The 14,878-nt window shown below is 34.9% G+C and overlaps 1 protein-coding gene across 1 annotated transcript in view; it reads left to right on the top strand.

Moving 5' to 3' along the window:
• DIAPH3 (diaphanous related formin 3) overlaps window positions 1-14,878 on the top strand; it is a 503,156-nt gene that overhangs the window by 73,692 nt on the left and 414,586 nt on the right. The window contains exon 3 of the mRNA XM_075199796.1: window positions 13,829-14,002. Within this exon, the coding sequence (XP_075055897.1) occupies window positions 13,829-14,002 (174 nt within the window). The remainder of the gene's footprint in view (window positions 1-13,828; window positions 14,003-14,878) is intronic.

Raw genomic sequence — 14,878 nt, 5'->3', positions numbered from 1 at the left:
GAGGTTTATTATTTTTTCTTCATATTTGGCACTCCCCAGCACTTTTGGGGTGTCCCCCATAATTGTGCATTAATATTTCTGGCTGTCAAAAGTCATATCTGTCAGCAGTATCTACTAAATAATTTTTAGCACTCCTCAGTGCTTTTGGGGTGTCCTCCCTAATTGTGCATTTAATATTTCTGGCTGTCAAAAGTCATATCTGTCAGCAGTATCTACTAAATATTTTTTAGCACTCCTCAGTGCTTTTGGGGTGTCCTCCCTAATTGTGCATTAATATTTCTGGCTGTCAAAAGTCATATCTGTCAGCAGTATCTACTAAATAATTTTTAGCACTCCTCAGTGCTTTTGGGGTGTCCTTCCTAATTGTGCATTAATATTTCTGGCTGTCAAAAGTCATATCTGTCAGCAGTATCTACTAAATAATTTTTAGCACTCCTCAGTGCTTTTGGGGTGTCCTCCCTAATTGTGCATTAATATTTCTGGCTACCAAATAATTTTTAGCACTCCTCAGTGCTTTTGGGGTGTCCTCCCTAATTGTGCATTAATATTTCTGGCTGTCAAAAGTCATATCTGTCAGCAGTATCTACTCAATAATTTTTAGCACTCCCCAGTGCTTTTGGGGTGTCCTTCCTAATTGTGCATTAATATTTCTGGCTGTCAAAAGTCATATCTGTCAGCAGTATCTATTAAATAATTTTTAGCACTCCTCAGTGCTTTTGGGGTGTCCTCCCTAATTGTGCATTAATATTTCTGGCTACCAAATAATTTTTAGCACTCCCCAGTGCTTTGCGCTCAGAATGGATTCAAAGCAGTCCACATATGATCAGAATGAGCAACCAGGTACTGTCACCAGTTCTGATGTTAGTGTTCCCAGTACGTCATCTGGCCAAGGCGATGTCAAACAACAGAGTGTTTCCAAATTAGTGCAAAAAACAAAAAACAAATTTTTTTTTACTGTATTGAAGCGAAAAAGAAGTGTAACTGAGCAAAAGTTAAGTGACGATAAAAAAAAAATTGCAAGCATGCCATTCTACACACGCAGTGGCAAAGAGAGAATGAAGCCTTCACCTTTGGCTATTAGTGGCAGATCCCAAAAAGTTACCCAGCCTACAATTGGTGCACAACTACTGTTATGCGTCAAAGCCGAGCTGCAAGATAACAGTAAGGCATTAGAGGAGAATGTTTGCTCTGATTCACAAATGACAACAATCCCTGTAGAGAGTCCATCCAACAGCGGGATGTCTAATCGTGAGCATTCTGCTGATGTGTGCCTTAATAGCCCGAGTGTAGCCGGTGATACCCAAATTGAGGATGCCACTTTGGAATTAGAAGAGGATGAGGGGGAGATTTGTGTAGGCGACGAGGGCGCTAATGATGATGTTGATGATTATGATGCAGACAGATACCAAACTGCCTTTGTCCATTTCAATTTTTATTGTACAGTCTATAACGGCTGAATTTATTAGTATTTTATACAAGTGGAGGGGGGCCTAGAGAGACAGAAACCAAACTGGCTTTCTCCATGTCAATTAATATTGTACAGTCTATAATGGCTGAATTTTTTTTTTTTTTTTTAAAAAAGTGGAGGGGGGCCTATAGAGACAGAAAGCAAACTGTCTTTTTCCATTTCTTTACATATTTAAGTATAAGTGTAGGGTGTAATATACATCCAAAGATGATGGCTGCATTGCCAATATGCATAGATGGAGAGGAAGACAATCTGTTTTGTGTGTAGAATAAATGAAGGCCTACCAACAAAGAATTAAACTGTTTTTTGGATGATTTATTACCTCAACAATTAGATTACTTATCTCTAAAACAGTTGGAGCACTAAATTGGGTTATTTTAGGCACAAAAACATGGATTTTCCAACAAAATAGCAAAACAAAACCAAACAAAACCAAAACACGCAATGGCGGTTTTGCAAAACCAAAACCAAAACACGACGGTAATCCAGATCCAAAACCGAATCCAAAACCAAAACACGGGGGTCAGTGACCATCTCTACTTTATATGGTTGTGGCTTCTGATATAATTTTACACAGTAAGTGTAAAAGTATATCCTAAGTTTCTTTTGTATCAGAGTTTATGGTCATGTGTGTTGTACCACAAACGTCTTTTCAAAATCTATAATGACATTTAACTCTTGAACAGCCTTTAAAGGTAAACCTTTGCCAAGGTCTTCTTTTTAGTGTCCCTGTTGATCCTGAAATAGGGTTGATGCAGCAAAGAAGACTAATGCTAAAACTTTGCAGCCAGGGACTTTGTCACTGAATTTGTGAGCTGCACATGGCTGTGGTAATGTATTTTGATTCTAGTAAGGTAGCATCATACTTATGATCAAAATATTTTAAATGCACACATCATCAGCTTGTGCCCCTTTTGCACACCTTATGGCAGCCTGGGTCTCTGTTCTTAAACCTGCACAGGATTTTCAAGGCACAGATTTGATATGATTGTTACTTTGGCCTGAGTTGTGCTAAAGTGAAAGATTGCTTTCAGGTTTCTGAAATATATGTTGCACTTGCTACATTGATAGCACAGTGCATCATAACTTTATACGAGCTACTCTAGAAATCTGGTTGCTTTAGAGAACCAACATATTGGGCTTATTAAAAATAATCTTGTCTATGCTCTTAAATGTTCTGCACCTGTAACAACCTGTCTGATGGCTATACATTTTGGTGCACAGCTAAGCAAATCTATTTATCCGTCTCCTTTGGGTTAAAGAAACACCTCTGCTGTTAAATAAGCACCATAGTATTAGTGGGATATGACAGTGTAGATGAAGTATGTCATGTAAATACTTTCTTTGGGGTAGATAAAACTAATTATAATCTCAGCAACTACCTTTATGAGCTAGGTGCATTCATTTGTAGTGATTAGCGTAACACAGTGATTGGAAACTGACAGATATTCTGCCTCTTTGTATTTTAGTTGAGATTGTGCTGAAACATCCAGCTACACATGATTAAAACAAAATCAGCTTTTGAACTGCTGCTTAGTTTGCAGTGAAATATGCGATTTGTAAATATGCTGGCTTATGTTTTACTCTCTAATAATGTAATTAATTTCGATGTTTGTTTTAAATGAATGTGACTGGAAGTAAATCTAAAATGAAGGTTCACCTCTTAAGTAGTCCTACCAAGAAAGCATTTTAATTGTTGGAAGCAAATATTTTGGACACTGATAACGCAATGTTGTTACAATATAATTTCCATCTGCTTTATCCATCTTTTTTGCACATTCCAAAATAAACATAAGACAATAATGTCAATTTTCACACCATGTGGAAAGCATAAAGTTACATCTTACAGTCTTTTGTAGAGCAAAATTCCTGTTCCTACTTTTTGGTTTAATTAATTTCAGATTAGTGTCACTGCCAATTATCAGTGTGATTACTCACTAAGAGATAATACTCAATGGGGTGCTCATTTAACTATCCTTGAAGATAAGTGTTACTAATTTACAAATCCAGTGCACCCAAGATGAAACAACAGCACAGCAGCAAGGAACATGCCTTATCACCTCAATGTGACACTTTAATAGAAATCTCACAGACTGCATGAATCACAGATGTGTGTATTGTGTGTTAATTTTACATTCAGCCTCATGAAGTTCCTGCCAAGCGTGTTCTTCCCTTTCCAGCACCGTTTTTATTCATTTTCAGAGGGAAAGATGATTTTAAAAACACATACTGTAAAGGCTTGTTAAGATGTATGCAGGTAGAACATTTACTTGCTTTATGTTCGTTATGTATCATGACACAAGGAAACCGCTCAGCAATTGGTGTTGTAACAAGGATCAATGATGAATGTTTGATTATCTAGTGTTCTGGTCTGACCACTGATGTATGCTTACACAGGGACCTGCAGGGTATATAGATAGAGAGATAGACATAAGAAGAGAAGCGCCGAACATGGTGGTATACCACAAATATTACATAAATAATGTATATGTGCTCCAGTATCCGCGTACCAAAAATGAAATAAATATGGGCTTATCTGGTCGGAAAATTCAGCTGGAGTCCAAGTTCTTCCCAGAGACATACATCTGATCCAAATTCATACTAGAACTCGAGGAAATAAAGTAATATAGTGTAGTAGATTCAAAACGATTGCTGCTTATAAAAAGTTTTATTAAAACACAATCCAAAATAAGCAAATTAATACCCGTATATAAAAGCGAAAGATATAAGGCTTATCTGTAATTAGAATTCTCTCATGCAGATGACCCCAGGAGAGAATGCTCACTGGCCAGGGAAACAATCTCCAAACCAGGCTAAGAGAACACAGATATCTCCTTGTCCCTTGACGTGTTTCGTCGATTTGACTTTATCAAAAGGGTGCTAGTAGACAACAGAGAAGTCCATCCTTAAATAGTCTGGACATCCAAATGAATTTGCGGTGACTGTATCGATTCGATGGATCCGTTCACTTAAGCCTATTGGTCCGTGACATCACTTCCGTCCACTCGATAGTACGGCACTTCCGCCCTTCTCTTAAGACTAAACAATAATACATATCTGTATAACATCCGCTCTTACTTCATACATATAAGAAGCGGTGATAAAAAAAATAACATGCAGCAATAATTCATATCAAACATTCTCAGATAAAATACAATATAACACTGCACAAGATAACAACATCCAGCAATAGATTAAATGGCAGAAAAATATTTGTATAGATGAATCGCCATTAAATAATCAATATTTTAAAATTTAATATCGACTCTGAGTCCGTTTACAAAACATAACGTCACTTCCGCTTAGTGGCGACACGTCATTTCCGCCCTTTCTTTGAAGCCATATAATACAGAACATATATCTCTCTATATACACCCTTCCTTCAACCATATCAATGGCAAGAAAAAATCTAAAAAGCTATATAATCTATATAAAACAGAATTAACAATTAAAATTAGCGATCACATAATGGATATAACAATACAATTCATATTAAATATATAGCTCTCAAAACCAGGATATTTTTACATACAAAAAATTTATATAAAATACATACATAAAATATATATGGGGAAGAAAAAGGAGAAAGAGAAAAAATACCAATTAGAGCATATCATATAAATGGTGCTGTTTCAAAGGCATCATTAAGACCTGACTGTACTAAAGTTCCTAATTTGTAAATCCAAAAGATTTCCCTACAAGCTAATTTCTTGGCAAGATCCCCCCTTCTCGGGCCAAGTACAACATGTTCTATAGCTTTGAATTTCAAAGTACTGGGATCACCATTGTGAATAACAGAGAAATGTCTGAATGTGCATCAGATCTGTTTTTAATAGCCCTTACATGTTCCTGGATGCGTAATTTCAACATCCTTTTTGTTTTACCTACATATTTCAAATGGGAAGGGCTTTCAAGTATATATATATATATATATATATATATATATATATATATATATATATATATATATATATATATATATATATATATATATATATATATCGCTGAAGTAGTTTGAAAGTTAATTTTCCCTTTTGATCTTATACTCATTAATGCTATTAAAGTCAGAAAAAGTCTTACTATAAGGGTCTACCCATTTACATACATTACACTTAAAATATTTTAGAAAAACCATTATTAGATTTCGACAAAAAGGTTTTCTTTTCTCTCTTGAATCTTTAAGTTGTAGCATACTAGGTGCCAATAATGTTTTAAGATCTTTAGTATTCCTAAAGACAATATCCGGTGTGTCCGGTAATATTGTATTCAGGACAGGGTTCATCTTAATAATGCTCTATTGTTTATTAATGTTATGTTTAATCCTTTTGTTATCTATATTAAATTCAGTTATAAAAGGAATTATCTCTTTCTTGTGATTTTCTTTTACTTTATATACCAGCATATCCTCTCTTTTCTTTTGTCTTGTTTTGTTCAGGGCATTCTCCAATAATTCCTCAGGACATCCCCGTTCTCTAATCTTTCTGCATAGATTTTGAGTTGAATGTCACAAACATCCTGACGTGAACAATTCCTTTTTTATCCGATTAAATTGGGAAAAAGGAATATTCTCCTTCCATTTTCCCAAATGACAACTCTCATAGTGTAAATAACCATTACGGTCAACCTCCTTAATGAATGTACTAGTCACAATATGACAGTCTTTAATTTCCAGCACTAAATCTATAAATTATGTATAAATTACATCAGTCTTAAAAGTGAAGGTTAAATTATATTCATTCAACCCAATGAATTGAAAAAACTCCAAGAAACACTCCTCAGTACCATCCCAAATTATGATATCATCAATATAACATTTATAAAAAACGATCTAATCATTATACGGAATATTACAGTAAATTTGAACAGAGTTCCACTTCCCCATAAAGATTGCCAAAGCTAGGGACAAAAATTGTGCCCATAGCTGTGCCACAAGTTTGAATATAAAATGCCTCCAAGAATTTAAAATAATTATGTGAAAGAATAAATTTTAACAAGATCACATAATAATTGCTTATGAACCACAGTGACATTAGTATCCAATTCCAAAAAAATGTTTAACAGCTTCCACTCCTTTCTCATGACTAATTGATGTATGCAGATCTTAGACATAAGTAGTTACCCATCTATAGCTATCCTTCCATTCAAAAGATTCTAATAGTTGCAATAAAGAAGTTGTATCTTTGAGATAAGCCGGTAACTCAGTGACATATTTTTTCAAGAAAATGTCAACATATTGAGAGGCAGAGGAAGTTAGGGAATCAATCCCAGCTATTATGGGCCTACCTGGAGGTTTCACCAGAGATTTGTGGATCTTTGGGAGGAAGTAAAAAATCGGGATAATTGGATTTTCCCGAAATAGGTATAAGAATTCATCCCTATTAATAATACCTTTACTCAAAGCTTCATCTAATATTATTCGTAGTTCATCAACAAAGAAATTTGTAGGAACCTAAGCAATAATGCAATATGAATCCAAATCTCCCTAGAGTCTATTAACTTCAGCAATATAATCAGTCTTATTAAGAACAACAATTATCCCTCCCCTTGTCTGCTTGCTTATCACAATCTCATTATTATTCTTCAAGGTTTTAAGGGCTTCCTTTTCTTGGGATGACAAGTTACTCTTTAGTAGATCTATTAATATTAATTAGATATTTACTAACTGACTGATAAAAAAACCTCAGTATTTCCTCCCTTTGATTCCAACGGATACAATTTTGAAGGCAATTTTAGGCCTGATTTTGATTCTACAAATGTGGTAGTTTTATTCTGATCCAAATTTTCAATTTCCTTTTTTCTAAAATGGCACTTAAGAGTGAGTATTCTAGCATATTTATTAAGATCTTGAAATAATTGAAAATAATTTACTCTATTTGTCGGGGCAAAAGAAAAACCTTTCCTTAGAAGTTTAATCTCATCATGTGAAAGCTGGTAAGTAGACAAATTAAAGATCCCATGCCCCTTTTCATCAATATTATCAACTACATATTCCGCCTTTTTCTTTCCCAGAGTTCCAGCCTGTTTTCCTCTCTTTCGGTATACCTTCTTTTTAATGGCGAAGCCACTTTTATATTTTCCGTTAGACTGAATTTTTTAGAAAATCGTATCCTCTTTTGGTGTAGGGGTAGGGGATAAAAAGTAGTAAAAAGAAAAAGGAATTATCTTAAGTTGCGAAGATATTGTATCGTTAGTATTTTGTTGTAGTGTGTACTTAGCTTAAGTCTTTTCAATGTGAGTGCCCAACACTTGAATACACAACAGGGAATTGTTACCTGTGTGCAGGTCTTGTTGGACAGATAGGAAACCTAGCAATGTAAACAGCACGTGATGTAAGATATCACAGATAAGTGCAAATTTCATAAAGTACAAATTGTATTTAAATCCATGTTTGGGGAAACATTGCATTCTGATACTAAAAATAACTCTGACTTCAGGGGACTGGCTTACCACCTGCGAGGCTGTGTATAAAACTGCACTGGTTTGTACTAAAATGTATCATTGTTTCTTCTGACCTCTTGATCACTGGTATGTTCAACCAGTGTGAACTGTCCTTGTTAGGACTACTGGAGCTAAATATACATCACTTGCTTCAAAGACCTGCTTGACAACTTCTTCCATGCTGAAATTTCTGTGACCTACAGATTAGACCCAACTGTAATCCGTTTCCGGCTGTACTGAGGTTTGGACCCAGCTTTCCGGTACCACCACTCTGCCCATTACCCAACAACTCTGGCCAGTGTGATAGCCAGGGGGGATCCATCCACAGCAACTGTGATCCATAGGAAGATGTCAGGGGTACCAGCCCAGTTACACCAGCAAAGGGGTACACTAGCAGTGACAGTTGCCTAGAAGGAACACTGTTCTGGATGCCATTAAGGAGTCCAGTGGTGGCAGCAGCTTAAGCCCCTCCTACTATGATTAGAGGGCGTGTTTTGTATAAAGAATGGGAATGGTGGCAAAGGCTGTCCATCCTGTCACAGGTGTATATATCTTTCTTGCTTTATGTTATGTTTCTTCTTTGTAGCACTCGTAGCAGATAATCATGGGTAATATAAATGGATAAATGGTTTGTTTACAAAATGTATGAATTTAGTAAAAAAAATCTAGCCATTTTTCTAGATCTTTATTGTAAGCCAGGGCTGATGCCCATCCAATTACAGCAATGGAAATTACTCCAACACTGATTTCTATTTTTATCTGCTTTGACTACCTGTAGTATCTTGCAGCATTTATGCACTGAATTGAATGTGTGAATATTATGCAATTTCTGTGTCACTTGTGTTTTCTCCTTGTAAAGGGTTGAACTACTAGTGATTTTAACGTGCTATTGCTTGTGTGCTTCCTGTTTTATAAATCTTTCATTTTTTCTTCTAAGAGTCTGATTATCCATGTTCCCTCTTTTGACAGTCAGGATATGATGCAGCAAACTGGAATGGGAACTATAGCTTCATTCAAATTCAGTAGTGTAACCCTCACCAGTCTTAACCTTGTTTATGGAACTCAGAAAGCGAAGTGTTATTAAAAATGTGTGTATATTGACAGTGTACTCAGTGGCATTTTCTACAATACTTAAAATATGCATGTCTGATATTTTAAAGGATTTTATGTGTTCCATAGTACCGTAACCTAGACATTTTAACAGATTTGTACATGTTTGTTTGTTTTTTTTTTTTTAAAGATAAGCAAATACCTATATGCTAATATTGTCTTTATTTTATCTAAATGTTACCCTTTTATCTTGTGCACATGTGTATTTTAATATTAGCAGTCTGAAATTAGAGATTTGTGCTTTCTATATAAACATCTCCCATCTAGTATCAAAGATATGAAAAATTGTGGACTGCTTATACTAGCAAGCATAACTTAAGACTTTACTACCACCTACTTAAACGTCTTTACTAATGTGCACCTCCCTCTTGCCAGAGCGCTAGGGGCTGCTACATTACTCTGTTTTTTGCCGGGGATCTGCTGGCTTTATAGTACAGAACTGGCAAATCAACTTTGTTTACCATTTTTAAGTGGCGTGTGTGTGTGTGAAGACCAGTCACAAGCCACTGATTTTTTGATCTGTGCTGTAAGAGGAATGGGGGATAAAGGTGTTTTTTATTTGATAATAAATGTGATTCATCCTTTACATTTTTAGAATACTTCCTTTTTAAAAGAATATTCTTTGCATTTTAATAAAATACTGTATAAGGAAATTGGGACCTGTCTGTTGGTACGCCTAGCGGTATTTTCGTTTGTTTAATATGAGTTGTTCATAGACTCGTGAATGCTTTGCATAGTCACTGCCAGCGTTGTCAGAAAGCAGAAATGTTTATATTATAGAAAGAAGTATCATGGGTCATAAAACCCAAATCTAAATGAATTTGTGGCTTCTGTACCAGAAACACTAGGTGAATAGGAAAGTTTGACTTAAAAGCGTAAAATTGTAATTGTAATGGAGGCCTCAAAGGCTGGCAATCGTAAAACTGCTTCCACTATATACGACTTATCCCGGTTGATTTTTCCCACACCATAGATTTATGGTCTATGCAGCAAATTCAGAAAATGTGTTTTGTGAAGATTTGCAACAGTTGTCATTGCCGACAAGTGACTTTGTTCATTTGAAGAACAACTAAATCTAAAATACAAGCTGTCTTGCATAAAAACTCCCAGCTATTCTCAAATATATATGTACAATTTCCCATTTTTTGACAGATCTTGTTATGTTTGACACTGTTTTCTGTGCAGGTGATTATTTTGGTAATCACTGTTAGAAAGAAATAATACAGTGGCTTTAATTGGATGAATGACTGCATAGGTCACATTTTCCTCTATGATTACAATTTCAAGTGAAACATCTTCAGTATGGAAAATGTTGAAACTTTTACATATATATATTCGTTTTAATCTTAAATTGCTATAGGAAGTATAGAAATATACAGGATTTAAAACTTATCCCTACTGACTAGACGATAGGGAATGTGTATTGTTGGGTTGTGACAGAGTTGCAAAGTTATAGTCTGATACTGTTGTATCCATAGTGAACTTTTAGATGCAGATGGAAAAATCTATTGCCTATTTCTACCAAAGAAAATTCTCATAGATGCCTCTCTTAAAATGATAGATTTATACAATAGGTGGTACTCTTGCTGATGTGTTTCTCAACCTTTAATAATTTTTGTGTGTGTGGATACGGAGTTATTTATGAACATTGTTCAAAGGTGCAAATTTGCACTAACATGACGTCAACCAATCGGACATTTTGCTTTTATTGCCTAACTTCTACTTGAAAGATAACAACATATAATCTGCCATTATTTTTTGTGTCAGACTTACAGCTCTTAGCAATTTTCATAAGTAACTATCTAGTGGCAGATCATAAAATAACACCCTAAACCACAGAAAAAATTAAGATCCCAGGATGAGGGTGAGGTTTACAATGTCTAGTTCCGCATCCTGGCTCCAAGAATGTTTGGGGGACCCTGGTTTGATCGAGAATAGTTCCCTCTTTCAAATGATGTGCCCTCTTTAGTAGTAGTTTGTGATCAGCGGATAATATCACCCTGCACTACAGAAAGCGTTTAGTCCAGAGATGGAGGGGTGATGTGGTGGGCTATAATTTCTCCCAACCAGACCTAAATTGACTCAGGATTACCGTTCTATGATTTGGTTAATTGTTTATTTAAAAATAGGCTAGCCATATTATCGCTACACATTTTATGCATTTCATTCAAGACCCTGTAAACTAGCAAAATAAAGGCATGATCATTTTCAGATGCAGACTTTATTATGAAAACCTGTGTCTTCGGTTGATGTCGAAGTAATAACCACAAGTTATTGCTTGGTGGTTAGAAAAAAAAAAAAAAAAAGCACCTTTTTCTAATTGCATTTAATGCAATTTCAATAAAAAAAATTTTTTTATAGCTGTTTTTGGTAGGTTTTCTTTGCCTTGGAAGTGTAAACAAGGTAATGGCATTTTCTTACAATTAAAACCCTTCTGAAAAGAATACATGGTTTAATTTGTGTATTGCATGCACCTATAATGATATTTGCGTTTGTGACCAGCCCAAAAAGTGCCAAAATATACTCCGCACAGGGGTGATGAAAGCTTCAGTGACCAAGGGGTTAAAAACTTAGGTAATTTACAGATGTCCCACTCTACTATTTGCACCAGCTTTTGTACATGTATTAGTGTTCATCTATTGATCGTGACCAGTGGTTTCATGTAATTTTACACTACAGAATGTGGTCTGCAAAACATTTAACTAGAGATATTATAATACAGTGTGTCCGGATAGATTATAATTTCCCTTTAACTCGTTATGTTGGGAATAAATATCTTTCATTTCGTTTATTTTATTTTGTTGGGTACTAGTAATTTGTTTAGTTTTGAACATAAGAATCTACAGCAGTTATCTAAATTGCTGCTTCAAAAAAAATCAATATCTGTCTGGGAATACTGAACCTAAATCTAATCAGTGAAAAGTGTTTGAAAAATTGTCATACTTGAAAGACCATTATAATTTAATAGGTGCTTGCAGGATCTGAAAGCCAAGTCTGAAATGACCAGCTAAAAGAAAAGTAGATCAATGTGGGGGAATGTACCTTTCTTGTCACATAGGGCTTATTCACGTTGGAAAATTACATCCCCCCTCCCCCCACAAACCTCACAAATATTGTTTTGCAAGTATGATGACTTGCCAATTTTACTGTACAGGGTGAAAATGTTTGGTAAGACATGACTTTGTAGCTAGACATAGCCTTCTTTGTCTGAGAATAGCTCTAACAGTATTTAATACTACTGCCTTCCTCATTGTTAAACCAAACAGTGGGAAGTGTGTAGAAATTAGTATTTGTGAAAAGCACAATAAATTAGGGGTTGTAGATCCAACATACTACAACAAATATAACTGCAATTTTGCTGATAAAAGTGGGTAGTGCTTATGTTTACTTTTTTCACCACTTTCTAAAGTTCCAAAAACTGATCAGGACCAAGTGTTGGGTAAGCACAGAAGACATTTTGGAAGTGCGCATTGGGTTCCACATCTGTAAGAATGGCTCACACAATACTAACTTCATGGTTTTTACCAGATATGGAAAGAATGTGACATGTAGTAATGTTATATGGTTATTTGTGAATATTGCATTCATTAAAGCCAAAATGCAGCATTCTGAAGTTGTCAGACACTCCGTTTTTTACATATTGGAGAAAAACCAGTCAATGAGCACATCGGTAGCCTATAAATCAATGTTGCTGCATACTGTCTGCAAATTTGTTTGTCCTACAATGTTCCTATCAAGGATAGCCGAATCCATGGGGCTGTTGGCTTGGTAAAGGTCTTATTAAGAGTTCTTCTTTTATATATTGGCGAATAAAACACATTGCAACTAATCCTTTTCTGTTTTGTTTTTTTTCTGCTATTGACTATACGTACATAGGCATTGACAGGCAAGGAAATACTGTTTCACAAATAGTGTAGTAGTGTTTTAAAGTTCTTTTTTTAAAGTTCTCTTTGGCAAAGAAAAGGAAACTTTTAATTTTCTAACATAAAATATTGCATATGACAACATTCCTGTAATGTAAAGTGTAGAGTGCACGCTCTTATTTTTTTTATTTTAATTATTATTATTATTATTATTATTATTGTGGAAGTTCAAAGATTTACAAATAAGAGGTACATAGGAAAATGACACATGCTAAATAAAGTAATCTATACATTATAAAGTGATTCTACATGGAAATGTTAATTGTATATAACCATTTCTAGTACAGTTTCAATGTCCTGATTGAATTTTATTATTGATATGATTTTCACCTGAAATGTTCTAACAAATTATTCCAAATATTGAAGATTACAATTTGCATCCTGAACCAATAAAGCCCTATCTATGAGCTTGCATATTATTTCTTGAGGCTCATGGAGTCTCTTGACATTTGATTGTGATTTTTATTCATGCATTTATTTTGGCATATAGCTTTACGATGTCTATGTTGGAAGTCTTACACCTCTTTTTTTACAAGCTATAAGCAAATACCAATGGGTATTTTTAACAATTTATGGGTATTGCACCCTTTCAGGAAAGTCCTTTTCATCTGTTTGGCCAACAAGTATAATTGGCTCTTAGTATGAGCAAGTTCTTATCAAAAGTTATGTTCTCTATAGGGCAGTACTGAAATATTGGTAAAAACTTCAACTTTAATCTACTGAAAGGCTATATCTGAATAAGTATCTGAATAAACAAATCTCTTATTTTAAAAAAACTAACATTCATTGCGCAGACATTCTTTACAAGATTTATTTTGTACTATAAAAATATACAATGATGTCCCACCCTTCTTTTTAAAGTAATTGATCAAATCTTCATTGTTTTCAGTTGGATAGATTTGCCAGCATTAGGATTCCAGGGAGCAGAAAAGATCGACCTAATTTGCATAACATGAAAAGTTCCAACACTAGCAGTGACTGGTCCACGTCTTCAGAATGTGAAGACTTCCCTCCAAAGCAGCTATCTGATAAAGAAATTTTGGCACTCTTTGAAAAAATGATGGTAAGGGAGTTTGTATTTTTTTTTCTACTTTGTCTCATTGAATACATTTTCACTATGTTAAGTCCTTTACATATGATTGTAAATCAAAATTGCATTGTGCAGGTAACTTGTATACTCGTTAAATGTCATACCCTATGCTTTACCCACTCTGAAATTGTTATGCTTGTCAGAGCCAAGCAACCCAATTCATAGAGTTCTCACTCCATTCTATCTTTTATATGACCTGATTATTATTTTTACTAGAGATTGATAAACTGTTTTGGATCATGTTAGTTTCCCAAATGTATGAAATACCATTTTCATGACCACTAGGAAAGAGTGGGGTGTTAAAATCGAAATTTCACCATAATATAAAGTCACTAACGAGTACATACTGTTTGACAAAGTAGTACCTCCGTTTGTATCATTTAATTTGACAAAAAATAAAATACTTGTAATACTTTTTAGTAGCTCTCTCTCTGCCTCTTTGAAGGGGCGTCGTATTCAATGGGGCGTATTCAATTGTTCCTCCGGCCGCCGGAAAAACGAGCGCGTTAAAACTATTACCGTTTATACGGTAATATTGCGCGTAAATACCGTTCATACAGTAATTTACTCGCTAAATTTTAGGTAATTGTTTTAACACGCTCGTTTTTCCGGCGGCCGGAGGAACAATTGAATACGCCACAATGTGTTAACAAATACATAATTAAAATATCCTTAGGCAGTAGGTTTAACTTTGTGTGTGTGGCCATTATTTACTAATATTTCAGTGACTCACCCTACCTGAAAATTCATGACCACCAAGTTGGCGATTGTTATAATGATTTGTTTATTTCAGACTACATTTGCCACGATTTGTCCATTTTAATGTTAATTGGGTGGGTGAGCAGCTCC

Source organism: Mixophyes fleayi, chromosome 2, assembly GCF_038048845.1.
Source record: "Mixophyes fleayi isolate aMixFle1 chromosome 2, aMixFle1.hap1, whole genome shotgun sequence".
NCBI lineage: Eukaryota > Metazoa > Chordata > Amphibia > Anura > Limnodynastidae > Mixophyes > Mixophyes fleayi.
The sequence above is the reverse complement of the archived record's forward strand: the minus strand, read 5'-3'. Positions and strand labels throughout refer to the sequence as shown.